This window comes from Schistocerca gregaria, chromosome 9, assembly GCF_023897955.1.
Source record: "Schistocerca gregaria isolate iqSchGreg1 chromosome 9, iqSchGreg1.2, whole genome shotgun sequence".
In the NCBI taxonomy this organism is placed as follows: Eukaryota; Metazoa; Arthropoda; class Insecta; order Orthoptera; family Acrididae; genus Schistocerca; species Schistocerca gregaria.
The window spans coordinates 221,407,765-221,433,237 of record NC_064928.1 but is presented as its reverse complement, the minus strand read 5'-3'; the positions used below and the strand labels follow the sequence as shown (position 1 = coordinate 221,433,237).

At 39.6% G+C, this 25,473-nt stretch overlaps 1 protein-coding gene across 1 annotated transcript in view; it reads left to right on the top strand.

Annotated features, from left to right (window-relative positions):
- The window catches only part of LOC126292016 (peroxidase-like), a 607,040-nt gene that overhangs the window by 301,509 nt on the left and 280,058 nt on the right, over positions 1-25,473 (top strand). The window contains exon 7 of the mRNA XM_049985808.1: positions 3,522-3,659. Within this exon, the coding sequence (XP_049841765.1) occupies positions 3,522-3,659 (138 nt within the window). The remainder of the gene's footprint in view (positions 1-3,521; positions 3,660-25,473) is intronic.

The window sequence follows — 25,473 nt, the reverse complement described above, 5'->3', positions numbered from 1 at the left end:
TACCAGCATTGTTGTACAACTGATGCAGCACATACAACTTGCACAGCTGTTCTCTAGAAGGACCATCCTTCCACTTGGGAGACCAAAATTTGACCCCTTTTTGAACTCACTCAGTTGGCTGTAGGAAGCACAAGTGCATGTCCATGTCATGGTTGCTTGCTTTTTCACACATTTGCACCACACTGAACCTCCTGGCTGTGAGCATTCCCTGTTAAAGGACAGACACAGATGGTACTCTGGTAGCCATGCCACTATGCTTCCTGTTGGTGGACGATGTTGAAACCATTATCAGTAAATCCACTATGCTCCAGGTGGGATATGCCATGATCAGAACAAAATTGATGTCATCTTTCCAGGAGATCAATTTTTTGTGGCAGTGTATAAAGTAACTGATTAGATTACAATATTTAAAAAAAATGAGCCCAAATTACCCATCCACACCTTGATATTGCAAGGCTTAAATCACTGATTTAATAGTCAACTTGGATGTGATGCCTTTATTCACAAAGGTTCCCCTGTCAGAGTCCTTACTTGGCAAAAGTTTTAGTAAAGAGGTCTCAGCTTTATTTAGACATGTTATGATCTCAACATACTTTATATTTAATAATGAATTTTTTGAACAGACTGATGGTGTCACCTTGGGTAGTCACCTGTCACCTTTGGAGTCCAATTTGTTTATGGAGTACTCTGAGGAAAAGACGCTGGAAACTGATAGTCTGTAAACCACAGTAGTTTGAGGCTATGTTCATGACACATTCATAGTGTGGCTCTGTAGTGAAGATAAATAACAAGAATTTTAAAACCATTTGAACCCCATCCATTGGCAAATCCACTTCACAATGGAAATAAAATAGGAGGGATAGGAGGGTTACCTTCTATTTTTATATTTTGGTTCAGCCTAAAGATTGTAGTACTTTGGTATGTGTGCTATATCAGAAGCCAATGCATGCTGATCTTTATTTTCAAACAGCTGCCACTGTACTTCCCAGGCGATGAGTGTTCTCAGAACTTTAATACCCAGAGCACATTTCATTGCTGATGAGGGCAGTCTGCAAAAGGAACTTCTACACTTAAAACAGCTTTTGAAGGTAATGGATATTCTCCACAGCAGATACGAAGGAACTATGAATAAAACCAAAAATTGGCCTAAGGAATACAGAAGACAACAAAGAAAAGTTTTAATTCATTTTTTCCTACCATGGGCGGGAAGCTATCAACAAAAATATGACAGATTCTAATCTAGTCTAAAATAAGTGTTTGTTCTCCCTCCATTGAAGACAGCAGCATTCTTGGCTTCCACTAAAGATGATTTAATGCTACTGACTAATTGGGTTTAAAAGTTCCCCTGAGTGTGTGGTCTTTCATATGTCAGGCAGGTGGTTCATACAGTCCTTGAAAAGTTCATGGAACATTTCAGGTACACCTGCCTCATACAGCCCAATACCCCCAGCCTTGGCAGAGCAATACATTGTCACTTGTCACTCTATGCTGTACAAAAATGTCGAACTCCTTGTATCAAATTCATCTTTTTGGGACACGGCAGTGAAAGAAGCAGTTGAAATTCATTTGATGAATAATTTTAAATATATACCAGTTTAAGGTCCGAATCCAAAATTTAATTTAATAAACTTTCAAAGGCTTTGCTACAGTGCAACTCAGAATTATACATTGACTTCCCAATGTAGATCAACCACATAACCAAAAATGAAACTCATGCATCTTTGCTGTCAGTCAACACCTCCGGTGCTTGTATATCTATAGCCACATGCAGATTGGAATGGTCCATGGGTTTAAAGGGGTGAGACAAGTGTAGGGCCAGTCTTCTGAAGATGGCCAAATGGTACACAGCTGAAATATTAGAAGAAGAAGAAGGACTTATGCTCTGTAATTTAATGGAGAAACTGCTGAGTCATTCAGTGGTATAATGACTGCAGTAAAAAGATTTCCAAGTTTTTGAGTTTTCAAGTATTCAATTAAATAGTTGCATTTCTCCTTCTTCAGTTCTTTGGTTGGCATTTATATCAATTTCCATCTTTAATACAATTCAACCTTTACTGCAGTAACTTGCCATCAATGGCTCTGCTCAACCACATGTACAATTCTATACATAATACTGCTTAAAAAAATTACATATTGCAAATGCCTAAAGATAATATTCACAAGTCATAAAAGGGGATCTTGTTACAATTATTCTTTAATACAATTTGCAGTGAATGTCAACGACCTTGTTAGAGTAAACTTTTTACATCCAGATTTTAACTTTTAAATAGAAGTAATTTTATACTTGGGCCACATATCACAAAGGGTTTTTTATTTGACTTTAGTGGCATTAATAACAATATTTTTGTGAAAATGGAAGGAATTTCAGTTATTTTGAATTACTGACTCTAACAATAAAAAAATTTTCAGAAAAAATAATGGTTAGAAATATATTACAACTTGCAGTTTTGGTGCACGAACTTGATATTTAATTTCATACAGTTCATGCTATGAAAAACTCTCTTCAGTTTACAACATAGTTTTTCATACATTTTTATGATCACATATGTTCAAGAAAAAGTCTCATTTTTAATAAAACAGCATTGAAATTGTATTCACATTTTTGAGAAATGTCATTTTTTGTCTTAATATACGAAATTTTCAGATATTTTAAATAAATATTCAAGAATTTCGTGAGTAAGCAACATACAAATGCAACAGTATTTTCTATTGATACATGTGTATATTAATATAATTGACCTGGTAGTAATAAGCAGTGAAATGTTGATCAGGTGTATTGTGTTCTTCTCTAAAATGAGTGTGGCATTAGTGGATCAGCTTTTATGCTAAAATGAGTGTATGACAGTGTAGTTCTGTTGCAGAATCAATGAGCACTTCTAAAAGATTTAAGTATGCAGTTGTCACACCAATAGTGCTGTGACATTGTGATAACTACTTTGGCTAGTATATAATGTAAAATATTTTGTGTTGTGTGAACATACCACAATCTAGATCACATTTTTTTTTGCTCTAATGGGTATCTTCACATCTAATATAAAAAGAGGATGGTAGCAGTCCACAGTACCATCTGTTTGACAAGTGCTCACTGATTCCAGTGACAGATGCTGACATTGTTTCCATAGTTTTCTTCTGATGGTGGCCTACTGAGGTGTAAATTGGTAGTTGCAATAAAAGCCCATGCTGTGAGCTGTGCTTTGTTCATTAAATTATAAAAAAGATCACTGTATCTTCCTGGTGACACTATGCTGTATATTTCAGATGGACAGTACATAATGTGCTGCTCACATAATGCAACTCCCCTCCCGTGTAAGGACATCAGTGTTGGCTGCTACCCAGTTAAAATACCAGAGGATGATGAGTTTTACACAGAAAAAGGAGTAAAGTGTATGAGTGTCGTGAGGACAATGAAGACGTACACATTGGGAGGATACTTGGGCCCTGCACAACCAGTACGTATGGCTCCACATGCACATCTTCACTTGCTATTAGATCTGGTTACTAACTGTCACTTTGTGTTTCAGGTTAGCTCTGCAAGCCACTATCTAGATGCTTCTTTCATGTATGGATCTGATGAGAGGCATGCAACTAGAATAAGGGAATTCAGTGGAGGGCGACTTACGACACGGGTCCTTGCTGATGGCAGAAAAGTGTTGCCCCAGGTCAGCGACTCAGTGGCCTCTTGCAGTGTGCCCTCTGATGAAACATGCTTTCTTGCTGGTGAGGATGGCCTCATTTCTAATTTCAGTTCATATGTAATTACCTAAAATTCTTCTGTCGTAGACGGCAAGGGACTTGCAAGGGTCAACTGAACTGACAGACATCTATAGTTAGGTAGTTTAATGTTCCACAGGTCATTTTGTATGATAACTCATAATGGTGTGGAATGAGTCATTTTACTTTCACATTTAAAATTAATAAATGTGGCTGCAAACTGAATATATAGGACACACAGATGTGAGTAAGTAATTCCTAATGACCACCTTTTATACATAATAATAACAGGAATTCTTCTACAGAACAGAAGGACTTTTCCAGGAGAAACCTTTTCAATTTGATCTCAAATATTACTTTGCTGTCCGTCAGGTGGTAAAAAGTTTTTGTTGGAGCATTGTGCACCCCTTTAAGTGCTAAAGACAACTTAATATGGATTAGTGAATGTCATTTTTTAGGTATTGTAATTATGTACTTCATTGTTTGTTTTGAACTGTAATGGATTATTTACAACAAACTTCATGTGACAATAAATATACTTGGAAATAGCAGTTAGAATGTGCAAGTCCTTAAGCAGATGTCTACAAGATGATTGTGGATGTGCACCACAGCACATTTTTGAGCAATGAAGACTTCCTTTCTTAAAAATGAGTTACTCCAGAAAATTACAGAACAAAAATATGCAAACTATGTCATCTTACTTATTTGTCTTTCCCCAGGATCTGCAGTGATTCTAAGTACAAGTGTAGCTGATATATGTTGTTTTACAAGTTCCAATATGTGCCTTTTCCAGTTTAAATTGTAATCAATATGAACACCTAAGAATTTTTAAGTTTCCACCCTATATCTTATTTCCTCACCATGTGCTACACTTATCATTGATGCAGTGCTGACAATATTAGATGAGTTTCATTATTTGGGCAGCGAGGTAACTGCCAGCAGTAGACATAAAGAGGACATAAAATACAAGCTGGCAACAGTAAGAAAACTTTTTATGAAAAAGAGAAGTATTTGAATATCAAATATGAATTAAAGTGTTGAGCAGTCTTGTCTCCAACTATTTGTGTCGTACATAGGTGTACATGCAAATGAAACATGAACCATGTACAGTACAGATAAGAGTAGATGAGAAGCTTTTGAAGCATGTCATTACAGAAGAATTCTGAAGGTCACATGACTACATTGGGCAACACAGGTAGAGGCACCAGATCAAACTAGACCAAAAAGGGTCTCATGATACAACTTGACTAAGAGAAACATAGGCTGATAATGACATTTCCTGAGGCAGCAAGGTGTAGTTAACAGGTAATAAAGTGAGACTTGTATGCAGATTGTAGATGTGGTTGTGGAGTGAAAATGCAAAGGGCAGCCACAGCTAAACTGACACCAGCCAAACCTTATGTACTGATGGACTGGAAGTGTAGCCAATGCAAACTGATGCATGAAGTGGTGTAAATAGCAGTGCTACTGGACAGAGGATGTCCAGAAACAGATGATTTACAATTATGAATCTTGCTGAGCCCTGTGGCATTCCATTGCAAGGGTCGCATTTCGTGAGTGCTCGGAGAACGTTATGTGCCATCACGTGTAGTGTTAACAGCGAAGCATCGAGGAAGTACTGTTACAGTATGTGGCTGTTTTTTGTAGTTAATGTGTGGTACCTTTATTCCACTTGAGAGAATGCTTGATGTGGAAGTATGTGAGTACAATTTTCAGCATTACATGCATTTGTACAATACAGGAAGAGTTCGGACACGGAACCTGTTTGTACCAGCAGCACAATGCACCATGTCATAAAGCTGCTTGTGTGGGGCAATGGTTTGAGTGCAATAACATTCCTGTAATGGACTAACCTGCCTAGAGTCCTTGTCTGAAATCAATGGAACACCTTTAGGATGAATTATAACATCCACTTCACTCCAGAGCCCAGTGTCTAACATTGCTATCTTCCTGGCTCTGGGTGTTGGGGAAGAATGGGTAGCCATTTCTCCACAAACATTCCAACACCTCTCATTAAAACTGTCCCCAACAGAGTTGAAGCCACCATAAAGGCACAGAAACGACAGAGTCCATAGTAATATCCACTAATAGGTGTCTGGATACTTTTGAGAATATAGTGTACACTCAACACAAACAAAAGCAATATGGGATAATGAAATGCACTTGAATTAAATCGATGCTGAGGGAATTAGATTAGGAAATCGGACACTTAAAGTAGTAAATGTGCTTTGCTATTTGGGAAGCATGGTAACAGATGATGGTTGAGGTAGGGAGGGTATAAAATGTAGACTGGCACTGAGAAGAAAAACATTTCTGAATAAGAGAAATTTATTTACATTGAGTGAAGATTTAAGAGTCAGGAAGTCCTTTCTGAAAATATTTGTATGGAGTGTAGCCATGTATGGAAGTGAAACATGGATGGTAAATAATTTAGACAAGAAGAGAATATAAGCTTTTGAAACGCATGCTGCAGAATAATGCTGAAGATTATATGTGTAGATCACATACCTAATGAGGAGGTACTGAAAAGAATTGGGAAGAAGAGAAATTTGTGGTACGACCTGACCAAAAGAAGATATCAGTTGGTAGGACACATTCTGAGACATCAAGGGATCATCAATTTAGTACTGGAGGGAAGCATTTGGGGTAAAAACTGTAGAGGGAGACCAAGAGATGAATACAGTAAGCAGATTCAGAGAGACATAGGTTGCAATAGTCACTCAGATATGAAGAGGCTTGCATAGGATAGGGTATCTTGTAGAGCTGCATCAAACCAGCCGTCAGACTGAAGACCACAACAACAACAACAACAACAACAACAACAACAACAACACTTTAGAACTTTGCTAATTCTTAACGGCCGTGGGTATCTAGATTCACGTGGTACAAAATCGTTAGTATGACTTGGCACTAGACTCCACGAATTCAAATACGCCTTCTCCATACTTCCTTTGGATTTAGACTTTATGTAGGCGCAGGCTAAATTAAAACTACTTATATTTATTGATGTTTCACCTTAAAAATCATTGCATGTTATTACACTCACATTTGTTGTTGTGGTCTTCAGTCCTGAGACTGGTTTGATGCAGCTCTCCATGCTACTCTATCCTGTGCAAGCTTCTTCATCTCCCAATACCTATTGCAGACTACATCCTTCTAACTCTACTTAGTGTATTCATATCTTGGTCTCCCTCTACAATTTTTACCATCCACACTGCCCTCCAGTTCTAAATTGGTGATCCCTTGATGCCTCAGAACATGTCCTACCAACCAATCCCTTCTTCTAGTCAAGTTGTGCCACAAATTCCTCTTCTCCCCAATTATATTCAGTACCGCCTCATTAGTTATGTGATCAACCCATCTAATCTTCAGCATTCTTCTAAACCACCACATTTTGATAGCTTCAATTCTCTTCTTGTCTAAACTATTTATCGTCCATGTTTCACTTCCATACATGGCTATACTCCATACAAATACTTTCAGAATCGACTTCCTGACACTTAAATCAGTACTTGATGTTAACAAATTTCTCTTCTTCAAAAATGCTTGCATTGCCATTGCCAGTCTATATTTTATATCCTCTCTACTTCGACCATCTTCAGTTATTTTGCTCCCCAAATAACAAAATTCTTTTACTACTTAAAGTGTCTCATTTTCAAACCCAATTCCCTCAGCATCACCAAACTTAATTCGACTACATTTCATTATCCTCATTTTGCTTTTGTTGATGTTCATCTTACACCCTCCTTTCAAGACACTGTCCATTACGTTCAACTGCTCTTCAAAGTCCTTTGGTGTCACTGACAGAATTACAGCGTCATCGGCAAACCTCAGAGTTTTTATTTCTTTCCATGGATTTTAATGCTTACTCCAATCTATTCTTTTGTTTCCTTTACTGCTTGCTTAAAATACAGATTGAATAGCATTGGGGAGAAGCTACAACCCTGTCTCACTCCCTTCCCAACCACTGCTTCCCTTTCACGTCCCTCAACTCTTACAACTGCCACGAATTCAAATACGCCTTCTCCATACTTCCTTTGGTTCCAGACTTTATGTAGGCGCAGGCTAAATTAAAACTACTTATATTTATTGATGTTTCACCTTAAAAATAATTGCATGTTATTACACTCACATTTGTTGTTATGGTCTTCAGTCCTGAGACTGGTTTGATGCAGCTCTCCATGGTACTCTATCCTGTGCAAGTTTATTCATCTCCCAGTACCTACTGCAGCCTACATCCTTTTCAGTCTGCTTAGTGTATTCATCTCTTGGTCTCCCTCTACGGATTAAATAACATCGGGGAGAGGCTACAACCCTGTCTCACTCCCTTCCCAACCACTGCTAGCCTTTGATGTCCTCGACTCTTATAACTGCCATCTGCTTTCTGAACAAATTGTTAATAGCCTTTTTCTCCCTGTATTTTACCCCTGCCACCTTCAGAATTTGAAAAAGAGTATTCCAATCAACACTGTCAAAGGCCCTGAATCTCTGAACAACCTCTGGTTCTTTCAGTTCATCCAGGTCCCATCTCCTTAAATTACCACCTTTTTGCAGTTTCTTCAATTCATTACCGATAGATTGTGGTCAGAGTCCACATCTGCCCCTGGAAATGTCTTACAATTTAAAACCTGGTTGCTAATGCACTGTCTTACCATTATATAATCTATCTGAAACCTTCTAGTATCTCCAGGGTTCTTCCATGTATACAACCTTCTTTCATGATACTTAAACCAAGTGTTACCTATGATTAAGTTATGCTCTTCACAAAATTCCTACCAGACGGCTTCCTCTTTCATTTCTTAGCCCTAATCCATATTCTCCTACTACGTTTCCTTCTCTTCCTTTTCCTACTGTCGAATTCCAGTTACCCATCACTATTAAATTTTCATCTCCCTTCACTACCTGAATAATTTCTTTTATCTCATCATTCATTTCATCAATTTCTTCGTCATCTGCAGAGCTAGTTTGCATATAATCTTGTACTACTGTAGTAGGCTTGGGCTTCGTGTCTATCTTGGCCACAATAATGCACTCACTATGCTGTCTGTAGTAGCTTACTCACACTCCTATTTCCTATTCATTATTAAACCTACTCCATTACCCCTATTTGATTTTGTATTTATAACCCTGTATTCACCTGACCAAAAGTCTTGTTCCTCCTGCCACCAAACTTCACTAATGCCCACTATATCTTACTTTAACCTATCCATTTCCCTTTTTAAATTTTCTAATCTACATGCCTGATTAAGGGGTCTGACATTCCATACTCCTATCCATAGAATGCCAGTTTTCTTACTCATGATAACGACATCCTCCTGAGTAATCCCCACCCAGAGATCCAAATGGGGGACTATTTTACCTCCAGAATATTTTACCCAAGAGGATGCCATCATCATTTAATCATACAGTAAATCTGCATGACCAGTGTACACATTTTGAAATTCTGGAAGTAGCAGGGATAGAATACAAGACACAAAAGGTTACCCACAACTTGTACATAAACCAAACTGCAGTTATAAGAGGTGAAGAATATGAAAGTAGTTGAGAAGGGAGTGGAATAGTGCTGTACCCTCTCACCAAGATTATTTAATCCATATATTGATCAGACTGTAAAAGAAACCAAAGAAAACTATGAAAAGGTAATTAAAGTTCACAGAGACAACATAAAAAATTGAGGCTTGCTGATTACATTGTAGTTCTGTCAGAAATTGCAGAGGACTTGGAAGAACCGTTGAATAAAGAGGGATTTTAAGATGGTCACCTACAAAAGCGAAACAAGGGTAATGGAATGTAGTCAAAATCAATCAAGCAATACTCATATATCACAAACATCCACATTTAAACTTTTTAACAGATGATTTCTCAAATATATGTGCTCTACAATCAACTTGTAAAGCTGATTCTGAAAATTGTGTCTGTTTTGTTCTATCACATTTGGATATTTTACAAAATATGATATAGTTATAGTAGGAAAGTTCACAGAAAAAAAGAGCCATTGTGTGTGTGTGTGTGTGTGTGTGTGTGTGTGTGTGTGTGTGTGTGTGTGTGTGTGTGTGTGTGTGACAAAATTAGTTTCTTTAGACAAAATACGATTACATGTGGCCACAAACTACAGTGACTAACTTCTAGGATGGAACTGTTTGTCCAGGTGATGACCGTGTGAACCAGAACCCACTCGTGGCCTTGGAGACAATTTTGTTTGTGCGAGAACACAACCGAGTGGCTGACCAGTTGTCTGCTGTGAACCCACACTGGAATGATGAGAAGCTGTACCAGGAGGCTCGCAGGATTGTTATTGCTGAGTATCAACACATAGCTTACACGGATTTCCTGCCACGGTTAATAAGTAAGTGTTATTTATAAATGTTATATCTGTCAGAGCAGTATCTACTCTCTCTTCTCCCACTTAATTCTTCTAAATGTCCTTTTTTTTTTCTTTTTTCTCTTGATGTTTATGTTACTCATAGTTTAAAATACTCAAATGATCAAAGTTGGATCCACAATTATGTTCACATATGGGTGCAATTAATGCATCACCTTTTGTATGGACACACCCTACACAGGAGGGACTATACCTGAATCTATGTACTTATTTCTTCATGTCCCCTGCATTTATACAGGGATGAATTTGCCATGGATGTGGACCACATCAAGATAATGATTGCACATATTTAGATAACTCAGTTACATTTTAGTACTCAATGGATACTACAGTACTAGAAAGAAAATAATAAATGATTATTATCTTTCCTCTTCAAATAGGACATGTTCAGAACAGTTTGGTGGCCATAGTTGTCATCATAGTAGCGGAAATCAGTTAAGTGATACTATATACAATAAAAACGTCTGAATGAAAAGAACATGATCTGCATAAAATACTTAAATCAACATTTCACAAATCATTATCTCCACTTTTCAGTAGTGAAATTTTCAAACTGAGGTGAAAAAAGCCACGGGATAGTGATATGTACATATACAGATGGCAGTAGTATGAAATAGACAAGGTATAAAATGGCAGCACAGTGGTGGAACTGACATTTGTACTCAGGTGATTCATGTTAAAGGTTTCTGTTGAGATTATGGCACACAACAGCAATTATCAGATTTAGAATGTGGAATAGCAGTTGAAGCTAGATGCATTGGACATTCCATTTTGGAAATCACTAGAGGCTTAAATATCCTGAGATCCACAGTGTGCTGAGAACACCAAATTTCATGCATTACCTCTCACCACAGACAATGCCATGGCTGATGGCCTTAACTTAACGATGAGAGCAGTGGTGTAGAGTTGTCAGTGTTAATAGACAATTACTGATGTATGAAATACCTGCAGAATTCAATGTGTGGTGTACAATGAATGTATATGTTAGGACAGTATAGTGAAATTTGGCATTAATCGGCTTTGGCAGCAGACAACCAACACGAGTGCCTTTGCAGATAGCACAACTTCACCTGCAACACCTCTCCTGAGCTTATGATTATATCTGTTGGACCCTTTGTGACTGGAAAACAGCTGCCTGGTCAGATGAGTCCTATTGTCAGTTGGTAAGTGCTGATGGTAGGGTTTAAGTCTGGCACAGACACCACAAAACCATAGACCTAAGTTGCCAACAGAGCACTGGTGCAAGCTGGTGGTAGCTGTGTTTACATGGAATGGACTGGGTCCTCTGGTCCAAGTCAACTGATGATTGACTGGAAATGGTTATGTTCAGCTAACTGGAGACCATCTATAGCCATTCATGAACATCATGTTTATGAACAACAATTGAATTTTTATGGATGACAGTGTGACATGTCACTGGGCCATAGTTGTTCATGATTGGTTTGAGGAACATTCTGGACAGTTTGAGTGAACGATTTGGTCACCCAGATCACCTGATATGAATTCCATTGAACATTTATGGGACATAATTGAGAGGTCAGGTTTTGCACAAAATCCTGCATGGGCAACACTACAGCATTTATGAACAGCTATAGAGGCAGAAGTCTCAATATTTCTGCAGGGGACTTTCTACAGCATCATAAGTCCATGCCATGTCCAGCTGCTGTGCTACGCACTACAAACAGGAAATCCAACATGATGTTAAGATACCCCATAACTTTTGTCACCTCAGTGTATAAAAAAGTGTAATAAAGCACTAGGCCATAGATCAGTGAGTACTGAATTGAACAGGTCCTTGAGTGATGTCCTTCAGTAACAGACTGGTTAACACACAAGGCAGCAGTTCTGACTGTCTATAGTCCCTGGCAGGAAACACCTTAAACATCATTAAGCAAGCAGGGAGGTTTACTAGTAACACTTTGTCCAAATACCCGTGAAGTAATGCATGGAGATTTCAATACTGACTTCATCTCAGATAATCCTGATTGAGGGCATCTACAGTTTCTGATGTCCATCTTCGTTTTGACCTCACAGGACTGAAAGATATGGTACTTCAATGATTTTTAAATCTGTCTCCCTTCAATGAAATAGATATGAGCCCCATAATAAATGGTTTGTCTGATTGTGATGGTCAAATGGCAGCAATAAAGCATCCCCATCTATGAGGTTTAACCAAAAAAAAAATATTCAGAGACTGGTACAAGTTGACTCAGTTACATTTTTGAGATAGAATTAACAAGGTGAGTAATGGGAAGTAGTACACCTATGACATACAGTCAATGACAAATTTAATTTTTTTCTGTAAAATATTCTTACATCTTTATTGCAGTTTTGTTTTACAAAAAAAAAGCTAATTATTGTGGAATCTAAGAAAAATGACAAGAAACACCTGGAACCAAAGTAACTTATATTAGCAAGAGAGAGCTTTATTAAATGCAGAGGGATAAGTCTAACGAATACTTCAAAATAGGCCACACAGAGTGACCATGCTGTTTGAGGCGCCACATCACGTATTGCGCAGACCCTGCCGCTGGAGGTTCGACTCCTCCCTCGAGCTTGGGTGTGTGTTGTTCTTAGTGTAAGTGAGTTTTAATAGTGTGTAAGTCTAGGGACCGATGACCTCAGCAGTTTGGTCCCTTAGGAATTCACACACTTTGAACATTTGGACATCAAACCCCCCCCCCCCCCCCCCCCCCCCCCCCAACAAACAATATAGCAAAATTCTTCAGTATTTAATCAAAAAGACAGTAGTCATGTACTAACACAAAAAATTCCAAATTCCAAAACCAAGGGAAAAATGGACAATTTCAGATAGATTATATAATGGTAAGACAGAGATTTTGAAAATATATTTTAAACTACAAAACATTTCCATGGGCAGATATGGACTCCAGGCATAAGTTATTGGTTATGAACTGCAGGTTAAACTGAAAAAAACTGCAGAAATTAAGGAGGTGGGAACTGGATAAATTGAAAGAAAGAGGTTTGTAAGAGCTTCAGAGGGAGCATTAAGCAACAGTTGGCTGAAAAAGTGGAAAAGAGTAAAATAGAAGATGGGTGGGTAGCTTTAAGTAATGAAATAGTGAACATGGCACAGGATCAAATGAGTAAAAAGGTGAGGCATTGTAGAGATGTTTGGATAACAAATAAGATATTGAATTCAATTGAAGACTGGGGAAATATGAAAATTCAGTGAATGAAGCAGGTGAAAAGAAATACAGATGTCAAAAAAATTAGATTTATGGAGTGAGGTAAATGACTAAACAGGAATGGCTGGAAGACAAATGGAAGACTGTAGAAAGTTGCATAACTAGGGGAATGATAAACGCCACCTGTAAGAAAATTGAAGAGACCTTTGGAGAAAAGAGAAACAGCTGTACGAATATCGTGAACTCGTATGGCAAGCAGGATAGTTTGCAGGTGGGAAGTGGGTAGCTAGTGGGTTGGAGAGAAACAGCAGGAATGCAGGACACGAAAGCAGGAGGGAGGGGTGGCAGGAGCACAGGCTAGGCATGTGACACATGGGTACCACAGGGGAAGGGGTGCAGTACCTGAAGATGGCATGGAGTCATGGATTAGGAGAGGGTGACTATGACATGACAGAGGAGGGAGAAAGGGAAAACTCTCTGGTAAAGGGTAAGAAGATAGTTGGTTTGAAATTAAGGCTAGGAGGATTATGGGAGTGAAGGATGTATTGCAATTATAACTCCCTGCTACATAGTTTAGAAAATCTGGTGCTGGAGGGGAGGATCCAGATGACATGGGTACTTGTGGTGTACTCGGCATGGCATTTTGCCGCAGCATGGTCAACTTTGTTCTAAGCGACAGTTTGGCAGTGGCCATTCCGGTTGACAGTGGCTTGGTGGATGTGTCCACATGAAATCCTTTGCCGGTACACGGCTGTTTTCATAGGAGGCACTATCTCTGATGGGTGGATAAGCCTGTGACAGGATTGTAATAAGGTTTCCTGGGTGGTTGAAATGGGCAACTCTTGCACTAGGATCTCCTCCAGAGATATGAGCCATGTGGCAAGGATATGAGAGTGGGATGTTGTGTATGTTGAGTGGATAACAGAATACCACTTTTTGAGAAGGGACGATCTAGGCTAGGATTGTGTATGTGTATGTGTGTGTGTGTGTGGTGTGTGTTTGTCCTCTAACTAATGAAAGGATTTCGTCCAAAAACTAGCAAAGTTTTATAATCTATTGTGTGTCTTTTGATAGCTAAATGCCTCTGCTGTTTGATGAGTGGTTTCTCTTTACCCTTACATTATTCACACCTGTAAGAAGTTCTCTTGCATATTCACACCATGAGAACAACTTAACAGAGCACTGAAACACACCAAGAGCCATGGTGTAGACAACATTTGTGCAAAGTTTCTATGATACCGGAAGAGTCAGCCACAATGAAACTACTCCATTTAGTGTACAAGATACATGAGATGGGCAAAATACTCATCAACTACATGAAGAATGTAATAATTCTACTTCTAAAGAAAGCAGGTGCTGGCAGGTGATAATATTATCAAACCATCAGTTTGATAAGTGATGGTTACAAAATACTGACACACATTATTTACAGAAAAATGGAAAAAAACTGATAGAAGCTGACCTCAAGGAAGATCACTTTGGGTTATGGAGAACTGTAGTAACACATGAGGCAATACTGATACTGTTATTTATATTAGGAAATAGATTTAAAAAACTTTGATTAATTATAGATTTTGGCAATGTTGGCTGGAATATGTTCTTTGAAATTTTGATGCTAGCAGGGATAAAAAACAGAGACCAAAAGTTTATTTGCAATTTGTGTGGAAACCAAACTGCTCTTATAAAAATCAAAGGACATGAAAGACAAATAGTTGTTCAGAAGAGGATCAGACAGGGTAGTAGCCTATCCCTCATGTTATTCAATCTATACATTGAGCTAGCAGTAAAGGAAACCAAGAAGATATTTGGAAAAGCATTTAAAGTTCTTCAAGGAGAAATAAAAATTATGAGATGTGTCACTGACTGCAATTTTATCAGAGATGGCAAAGAACTTGTAAGAGTAGTTTAATGGAATGGGTAGTGCTTTGATTAGAGGTTTTAAGATGAGTATCCACAGAAGTAAGATAAGGGTAATGGAATACACTCAAATTGTATCAGGCAATACTGAGAGAATTTGGCTAGGAAATGAGATACAAAAAGCAGTAGTTGCGGTATATTACACTCCTTGAAATTGAAATAAGAACACCGTGAATTCATTGTCCCAGGAAGGGGAAACTTTATTGACACTTTCCTGGGGTCAGATACATCACATGATCACACTGACAGAACCACAGGCACATAGACACAGGCAACAGAGCATGCACAATGTCGGCACTAGTACAGTGTATATCCACCTTTCGCAGCAATGCAGGCTGCTATTCTCCCATGGAGACAATCGTAGAGATGCTGGATGTAGTCCTGTGGAACAGCTTGCCATGCCATTTCCACCTGGCGCCTCAGTTGGACCAGCGTTCGTGCTGGACGTGGAGACCGCATGAGACGACGCTTCATCCAGTCCCAAACATGCTCAATGGGGGACAGATCTGGAGATCTTGCTGGCCAGGGTAGTTCACTTACACCTTCTACAGCACGTTGGGTGGCACGGGATACATGCGGACGTGCATTGTCCTGTTGGAACAGCAAGTTCCCTTGCCGGTCTAGGAATGGTAGAACGATGGGTTCGATGACGGTTTGGATGTACCGTGCACTATTCAGTGTCCCCTCGATGATCACCAGAGGTGTACGGCCAGTGTAGGAGATCGCTCCCCACACCATGATGCCGGGTGTTGGCCCTGTGTGCCTCGGTCGTATGCAGTCCTGATTGTGGCGCTCACCTGCACGGCACCAAACAAGCATACGACCATCATTGGCACCAAGGCAGAAGCGAGTCTCATCGCTGAAGACGACACGTCTCCATTCGTCCCTCCATTCACGCCTGTCGCAACACCACTGGAGCCAGGCTGCACGATGTTGGGGTGTGAGCAGAAGACGGCCTAACGGTGTGTGGGACCGTAGCCCAGCTTCACGGTTGCGAATGGTCCTCGCTGATACCCCAGGAGCAACAGTGTCCCTAATTTGCTGGGAAGTGGCGGTGCGGTCCCCTAAGGCACCGCGTAGGATCCTACGGTCTTGGCGTGCATCCGTGCGTCACTGTGGCATGTGCACCTTCCGCCGACCACTGGCGACAACATCGATGTACTGTGGAGACCTCACACCCCACGTGTTGAGCAATTCGGCGGTACGTCCACCCGGCCTCCTGCATGCCCACTATACGCCCTCGCTCAAAGTCCGTCAACTGCACATACGGTTCACGTCCACGCTGTCGCGGCATGCTACCAGTGTTAAAGACTGCGATGGAGCTCCATATGCCATGGCAAACTGGCTGACACTGACGGCGGCGGTGCACAAATGCTGCGCAGCTAGCGCCATTCGACGGCCAACACCGCGGTTCCTGGTGTGTCCGCTGTGCCGTGCGTGTGATCATTGCTTGTACAGCCCTCTCGCAGTGTCCGGAGCAAGTATTGTGGGTCTGACACACCGGTGTCAATGTGTTCTTTTTTCCATTTCCAGGAGTGTATTTCTGCAGGAAAATAACTGACAATCATCAAAGAGAGTTGATACAAGATTCTGACTGGCTATAGCAAGAAAAAATTTGTAAAAAGGAAAATAATAATTTGTTAACATGGAACATAAATTTAGATGTTAGGAAGAAGTCATTTCTGAAGGTATTTATGTGGAGTATAGTCTTTTACAGAGGTGATATTTGGATCATAAACAGTTCATGAAAGAAAAGGAAAGAAGTTTTAAAAAGATGGTACGACAGAAGAATGTTGAAGATTAGATCACCTAGAATTAGTGGAAGAAAGACTGGAGAGCAATTTGAACATTTACATTTAGTTAAATTCATACAATATAGTTTAGTGAAAAAGGGAGAGCTTTATAAAATGAACTGTTAGGTGACAAAAGCAACTAAGAATGAGTCACAAATAATTCTTTAATTAGAAACAATATGCAACCATGGTTGGCAAAATTAAAAGTTACCATTGGACCATCAAGCAGTGGGGAAACATATAGAAGCTGATATCTATTAGATACATTACTGTCTTCACTAACTACTGTGAAAGTAGATACAGGATCTACATTAAACTGAAAGAGGAAGGAAATGTATAGCACACAAAACTTATCAAATAATAATCATGTAAACTATGGATGCGCTAGAAGACACATACAAAAAGAATTAGAGGATTAGTTAAATATAAGTTACAATACAACAGCTGCAACGCTGTATGTTGCAAAGGAATAAATCACAGATTTCCAACTTTCACTCCATCAGGAAAAGTAAACTGGTATTGTTTCTCGGAGCATTTAAACAGATGTTACTAGAGGTATGGTGAGACCAAAAGAAAACCATTTTGTTGTAAGCCACCTTAATTGGGATGCAGTGTAACAGGGTACGCTACAATTAGGAGACTTCACAAATTACAATTATTTTGAGGCAATGTTTAACTCCATGCACTGGAGTAAATGAGCACAGAAGAAATTATAATCAGAATTACTTGGTTCTAAGATATACTATAATAATAACTGGAGTGGCTATAGGGATTATGCTGAATGGCATTTAAAGCAAAATATTTAGAATACCCAATCAGAGAAGAACTTTTATTAGAAGCTGTTACTGGTAGACAACCTTGGACAGTAAAGGAGAAGCTCCTTGGCAACAGTTAGGAAATGCTAAAATTATTAGAATATTTTGAACAAGTACACACAGAGGACAAATTACCTCACAGATGGCAAAATGGAAATAGGTCTAGTTATGAGTGACCAAGCAAAACAAAAGAGAGCTGTAACCACAATACAGAAAGAGAAAATAGGACCAGGAATTTAACAAGACAGGATACAAATGGTAAAATAATACACAAAATAAAGAATATTTAAATAAAACATTACACAATCGCAACTTCAACACAAGGGGAAACTCAAAGGCTTGTTGGGTACAGCTCAGTCCCTAGCAGGTAGAGATGAATCATATAATTGTAAAATATAATGAAACTATATGGTTCCCGATACCTTTTCAAGCCTCAAATACCTGTGATGCATATATGCAGACTGAGGTGACAAATGAAAATTTGTGCCAAGGCTGTGATTCAAACCCATTAGGCAGACTGAAGTGGGAAGTATGTTAGGGCAGTCCATGCAGTTGCACAAAGCCACTGTATCAGGGTGGCATCATGGTTAACACTTCAGCCTAGTGAGCATGAGATGTGGGTTTGAATCCCTGCCTTCATTCATCGCTTCAGATTGCATTTTTTTTTTTGTCGTCAGTCTACTGACTGGTTTGATGTGGCCCGCCACGAATTCCTTTCCTGTGCTAACCTCTTCATCTCAGAGCAGCACTTGCAACCTACATCCACAATTATTTGCTTGTGTTCCAATCTCTGGCTTCCTCTACAGTTTTTGCCCTCTACAGCTCCCTCTAGTACCATGGAAGTCATTCCCTCATGTCTTAGCAGATGTCCTATCATCCTGCCCCTTCTCCTTATCAGTGTTTTCCACATATTCCTTTCCTCTCTGATTCTGCGTAGAATCTCCTCATTCCTTGCCTTATCAGTCCACCTAATTTTCAACATTCGTCTATAGCACCACATCTCAAATGCTTCGATTCTCTTCTGTTCCGGTTTTCCCACAGTCCATGTTTCACTACCGTACAATGCTGTACTCCAGACGTACATCCTCAGAAATTTCTTCCTCAAATTAAGGCCGGTATTTGATATTAGTAGACCTCTCTTGGCCAGAAATGCCTTTTTTGCCATAGCGAGTCTGCTTTTGATGTCCTCCTTGCTCCGTCCGTCATTGGTTATTTTACTGCCTAGGTAGCAGAATTCCTTAACTTCATTGACTTTGTGACCATCAATCCTGATGTTAAGTTTCTCACTGTTCTCATTTCTACTACTTCTCATTGCTTACCCATACTTTTTTCAGAATCTTGAACAGCTTGCACCATTTTATATTGTCGAACACTTTTTCCAGGTCGACAAATCCTATGAACGTGTCTTGATTTTTCTTTAGTCTTGCTTCCATTATTAGCCTTTACTTTTCCTAAAGCCAAACTGATCGTCACCTAGCGCATTCTCAATTTCCTTTTCCATTCTTCTGTATATTATTCTTGTAAGCAGCTTCGATGCATGAGCTGTTAAGCTGATTGTGCAATAATTCTCGCACTTGTCAGCTCTTGCCGTCTTTGGAATTGTATGGATGATGCTTTTCCGAAAGTCAGATGGTATGTCGCCAGACTCATATATTCTACACACCAATGTGAATAGTCGTTTTGTTGCCACTTCCCCTAATGATTTTAGAAATTCTGATGGAATGTTATCTATCCCTTCTGCCTTATTTGACCATAAGTCCTCCAAAGCTCTTTTAAATTCCAATTCTAATACTGGATCCCCTATCTCTTCCAAATCGACTCCTGTTTCTTCTTCTATCACATCAGACAAATCTTCACCCTCATAGAGGCTTTCAATGTATTCTTTCCACCTATCTGCTCTCTCCTCTGCATTTAACAGTGGAATTCTCGTTGCACTCTTAATGTTACCACGGTTGCTTTTAATGTCACCAAAGGTTGTTTTGACTTTCCTGTATGCTGAGTCTGTCCTTCCGACAATCATATCTTTTTCGATGTCTTCACATTTTTCCTGCGGCCATTTCATCTTAGCTTCCCTGCACTTCCTATTTATTTCATTCCTCAGCGACTTGCATTTCTGTATTCCTGATTTTCCCGGAACATGTTTGTACTTCCTTCTTTCATCAATCAACTGAAGTATTTCTTCTGTTACCCATGGTTTCTTTGCAGCTATCTTCTTTGTACCTATGTTTTCCTTCCCTACTTCTGTGATGGTCCTTTTTTGAGATGTCCATTCCTCTTCAACTGTGCTGCCTACTGCTTTATTCCTTATTGCTGTATCTATAGCGTTAGAGAACTTCAAACGTATCTCGTCATTCCTTATAACTTCCGTATCCCACTTCTTAGCATATAGATTCTTCCTGACTAATGTCTTGAACTTCAGCCTACTCTTTATCACTACTGTATTGTGATCTGAGTCTATATCTTCTCCTGGGTACACCTTACAATCTAGTATCTGATTTCGGAATCTCTGTCTGACCATGATGTAATCTAATTGAAATCTCCGCGTATCTCCCGGCCTTTTCCAAGTATACCTCCTCCTCTTGTGATTCTTGAACAGGGTATTTGCTATTACTACCTGAAACTTGTTACAGAACTCAATTAGTCTTTCTCCTCTTTCATTCCTCGTTGCAAGCCCATATTCTCCTGTAACCTTTTCTTCTACTCCTTCCCCTACAACTGCATTCCAGTCACCCATGACTATTAGATTTTCGTTCCCCTTTACATACTGCATTACCCTTTCAATATCCTCATACACTTTCTCTATCTGCTCATCTTCAGCTTGCGATGTCGGCATGTATACCTGAACTATCGTTGTCGGTGTTGGTCTGCAGTCGATTCTGATTAGAATAACCCGGTCACTGAACTGTTCACAGAAACACACCCTCTGCCCTACCTTCCTATTCATAATGAATCCTACACCTGTTTTCTGCTGCTGTTGACATTACTTGATACTCATCTGACCAGAAATCCTTGTCTTCCTTCCACTTCACTTCGCTGACCCCTACTATATCTAGATTGAGCCTTTGCATTTCCCTTTTCAGATTTTCTAGTTTCCCTACCATGTTCAAGCTTCTGACATTCCACGCCCCGACTCATAGAACATTATTCTTTCGTTGATTATTCAGTCTTTTTCTCATGGTAACCTCCCCCTTGGCAGTCCCCTCCTGGAGATCCAAATGGGGAACTATTCCGGAATCTTTTGCCAATGGAGAAATCATCATGACACTTCTTCAACTACAGGCCACATGTCCTGTGGATACATGTTATTTGTCTATAATGCAGTGGTTTCCATTGCCTTCTGCATCCTCATGTTGTTGATCATTGCTGATTCGTTCGCCTTCAGGGGCAATTTCCCACCCCTAGGACAAGAGAGTGCCCTGAACCTCTGTCCGCTCCTCCGCCCTCTTTGACAAGGCCGTTGGCAGAATGAGGTGACTTCTTATGCTGGTAGTCTTCGGCTGCCAATGCTGATTATTTATCAAAATTTAGGCAGTGGCGGGGATCAAACTCGGGACCGAAGACATTTTGATTATGAATCAAAGACGCTACACCTATACCACGCCTTCTCCGATTGCATAGATACATGTAATAGTGATTCTATGTTGCTAAGATTGCGAAATAATGTTAATGTAATTGAAGAATTGTTGGAGGAAGAGAATGAGTGCTGAAAAAATATTTTAAACCTACAGTGAGTAGTCACATAGATGTACCACAGCTGGACCTTTCTTTTATTTTGATCAATGGTTTTTTGGTGCATAGAATGAAAAGCAGGAGTGGAAGATTACAGGGATGAAGTCTTATACCCTTTCTAATCAGAACACTTTGTCCTTTGTTTCCCATTCTTATTTTTGTCTTTTTGTTTGTGTTCATACTGTATATCATGTGTCCTTACCTGCAACTTACAACTATTTTTCTGAGAATTTTGAACATCTTCCACTGTTTTACAGTGTCCAACACTTTTTGTTTAGTTTGACAATTTCTATGAGGATGCCTTCATTTTTCTTAAGCCTTGCCTCCATTATCACACACAACATCAGAACTGCCTCTTCTGGTGCCTTTTCCTTTCCTAAAGCCAAACTTGTCTTCATCTAATAGATCCTCAACTTTATTTTCAATTCCATTTCATTATATTCTTATCACCAACTGGGATACATGAGCTGTTGAGCTGATTGTGCAACATTTCTGACATTTATCAGCCCTTGATATCTTTGGTAATGTGAGCTTCATGTTCTTCTGAAAGGCCTCTGTGATGTCTGCAGCCTCATAGATTCTACTAACCAACTTGAAGAGCCCAAAAATATTTTCGAATTTCTGGGGAAATGTTATCTATGCCTTCCACCTTATTTGAATGCAAGGCTTCCAAAGCTCTGTTATACTCTCACTCTAATACTGGATTCCCTTTATCTTTTTCATACTGACTCCAATTTCTTCTTCTATCATGTCATCAGACAGCTCCTCTCTCTTGTAGAGACCTTCAGTGTGCTCTTTACACTTACCCACTCTCTCCTCTGCATTTAACAATGATTTTATTCTTCCATACTTAATGTTGATACCTTTGTTTTTAATTTCACCAAAGATTATTTTCAATTATCTATACGTTGAATCAGTGTGTCTGAAAACCATTTATGTTTCAATTTCTTCACACTTTTTTTACAGCCATTTTGTCTTTGCTTCCCTGCTGACAATTTTTGTGCTTCCTCCTTTCACTGAACAGTTGAAGAATTTCTTCTATTAACTAAGATTCTTTTGCAGTTACCTTCCTGGTATCTATATCTGTCTCTCCAACTTCTGTGATTGCTCTTTATAGGGATGTCCATTCCTCTTTAACTGAACTGCGTGTTGTGGTTATCATTACCACAGTATTCACAGCCTCACCAATCCGTATAAAGCACCACAATAGATGATGTATATCAGTGTGAAGTGAGAAGGAATGTTGCCAGAATGCATTGACCATTCTTACATGGACTTGCATGATAGTATTAAAACTAAACTCTTCCTGAACAGGCCTGGAAGGCCAAATGGTACTGACCGACCGCCGTGTCATGCTCAGCACCCCAGGTGTCGCGGGGTGCAGATATGGAGGGGCATGTGGTCAGCACACCGCTCTCCCGGTGATATGTCAGTTTACAATAGTAGAGCCACTACTTCTCAATTAAGTAGATCATCAGTGTGCCTCACATGGGCTGAGTGCACCCTGCTTGTCAACAGCACTCAGCAGCAGGAAGGTCACCCATCCAAGTGCAGGCCCAGCCCAATAGCGCTTAACTTCGGTGATCTGACAGGAACCGGTATTAGCACTGCAGCAAGGTGGCTGGCTTAGATAATGGTATAGGGTGCTATTTTGTGTACAAAATGATCAGCTCTACATCCCAAAACTAGTAATTTGCACAACAGTCATTATTGGTATTTTAAGACCACTGACTATGCCAAATTTAGAGTCTCCGTGATGTTGTCTTTCAGAAAGGTAATGTGAGACTGCATTTAGACTGTGCTGTCCTGACCTTCCTTAATATGACTGGTGACCACCCATTCCTCTAACCAGCACATTCTCTAGACGTGCTGAAACAGACACTATGGTTAGGACCTCTGGCATAGAATTGATTCAGCACCGAATGATGTGCCTGTAGGAATTTCAGTGCAGGGTGCATGCAGAATGAAATAGGATGCTGGTTATTGCAGCAGACATGAATTTATTACTAATGTTGGTGAATAGACAAAGAATGTATTCACACAATACGATCATTCGTAGCAAACTCTGAGCAACTAGCCACAAAGATATTCCTACCTCTGGGAGGGCTGAACTCATATTGCTGTCACAGAGTTGCATTTATACATTATTTCATGTCATCATTGGTGAGGCCCCTACTAAGCACCCCCACTGCCACACTGTCAGGAGGAGGGCAACAGAGGTCCCGGGCACCCACGTGTTCTGCGCGCACTCGCAAGTGAATGGGCACACGGAGACCAGCTGCAAGGAGGGACACAAAGACACAGCTGGACCATCTCACAAGGAAGAAGCACAGTGATGGTGCTTGCCATTCCTTCTTTAGTCCCAGTGATACTGGCTATGGTAGAGTGGCAGGGGTCATCAGATACAGCTTTACTGAGACAGCCAGTCAGTGTCGAAGTTCTCGATTTCTGACATCGAGAGGGTCGCTTATGGTGATGATGGATGAGGTGTTCATTGGCTTCTCTCTCTTCTTGTGCATTGACTTCTATATAAGTGTCTGTGCTAAGTGTATCTCTTACACAATATACAAATATGGATGGCCTGGCATGGTGTTAATCTTAGCAATACCAATGCATTTTCCATAACAAGTACTGACAAAGGAAGAAGGGGGGGGTTATTACTTTAGACACACAAAAAAGTAAATAAAAGCAGATTCCACTAACTGTTGTTAACTTTCATTGACAATGTATTTTTTTTAAAAATAGGAATTGATTTATAAGTAAGGTCAAGAACCTGAAAGTATCTTCTAGTATATCCTTAGCATTACCAAGGCATTTTCTGTAATGCGTGTAGTCAGTGGAGTGGTACTTCATGACCATCATAAAAAACTTTAAAAAATTCAAATTTCATTAATTGTCATTGACTTTTATTCATAACATACTTTCTGAGGATACATTTAAGAAGTGTTCTGAACCTGAAAGTATGAATATGACATTTGTTGTGAAAAGTCACATTCACTACTAACACTTCAATTTTCGGGTTAAAGTTTTCTGTAAATATGAAATCAATTATGAATCTGTTACATAAAGTCACTGAAAACAAAAAAATTTTTTACAAAATTTTAAAATACGTATTGTATCATTAATTTTGTGCTCTGTCATGTCTGATGACTATTTATAGATCACATGTTTCACCTGTTGATATCACAGTTGAGCTGTCTCCTTAATGCCAGGAATTTGTGGACAGTAATACTGTTCCTGCTTCAGATAATATTGTGCAGCAACCAGTTCTCTGCTAAATAAACATACCCAAGCTTGCAGGCCTCAATTTTCATTGTGTAGCTTGCTTGACTTTCTGGTTTTTTCTTCCTCATAACTCTTTGTCATCACTTGTAGTTCTGACTCCAAAGCCTGACTGTCATTAAGTAGTTCCAGGTAGATGCCATAAATAGGGATTAAAAGTGGTTGTACTGGAACTGCACGTGAGTGTGCTGGTGGAATTTTCCTGAGGATCCCTGCTGATTTGCCTCAGGATCCTTGGTGTTGACTCAAGTGAGAGGTGAAACTGGCACAGAGATCAGTTTGTGCATTTCTGTGATCACAAACTGCCTTATAATGCAAGGTTAGGTGCACAGTGCATGTGACAGTTCCAAATTGCATGATATGAATGTCACTTGCTGTGAACAGCTGGATGACAGCCATAAAACATTCCATTTGTGGCAGTTCCCATGAATGATGCTCACTCCAGAGGCAATGTCTATAAGGAAGTATTTGTTTGTTGCACCACTGTACCACCACCACCACCACCACATCTTGTATTACCCCATCATGATAGTATTGTGCATGGTCTCCAGTGGCTATTACTGGAAACATGCAATGGCTTTACAGTAAACAAGTATCGTGGTGAAAAAGGAAAATACATGGTGCTGTGAATGATTTCAAGACAGTTGTGCATATACTACCAAGTGTTTCAGCATTTGCTCACGAAATATGATGAC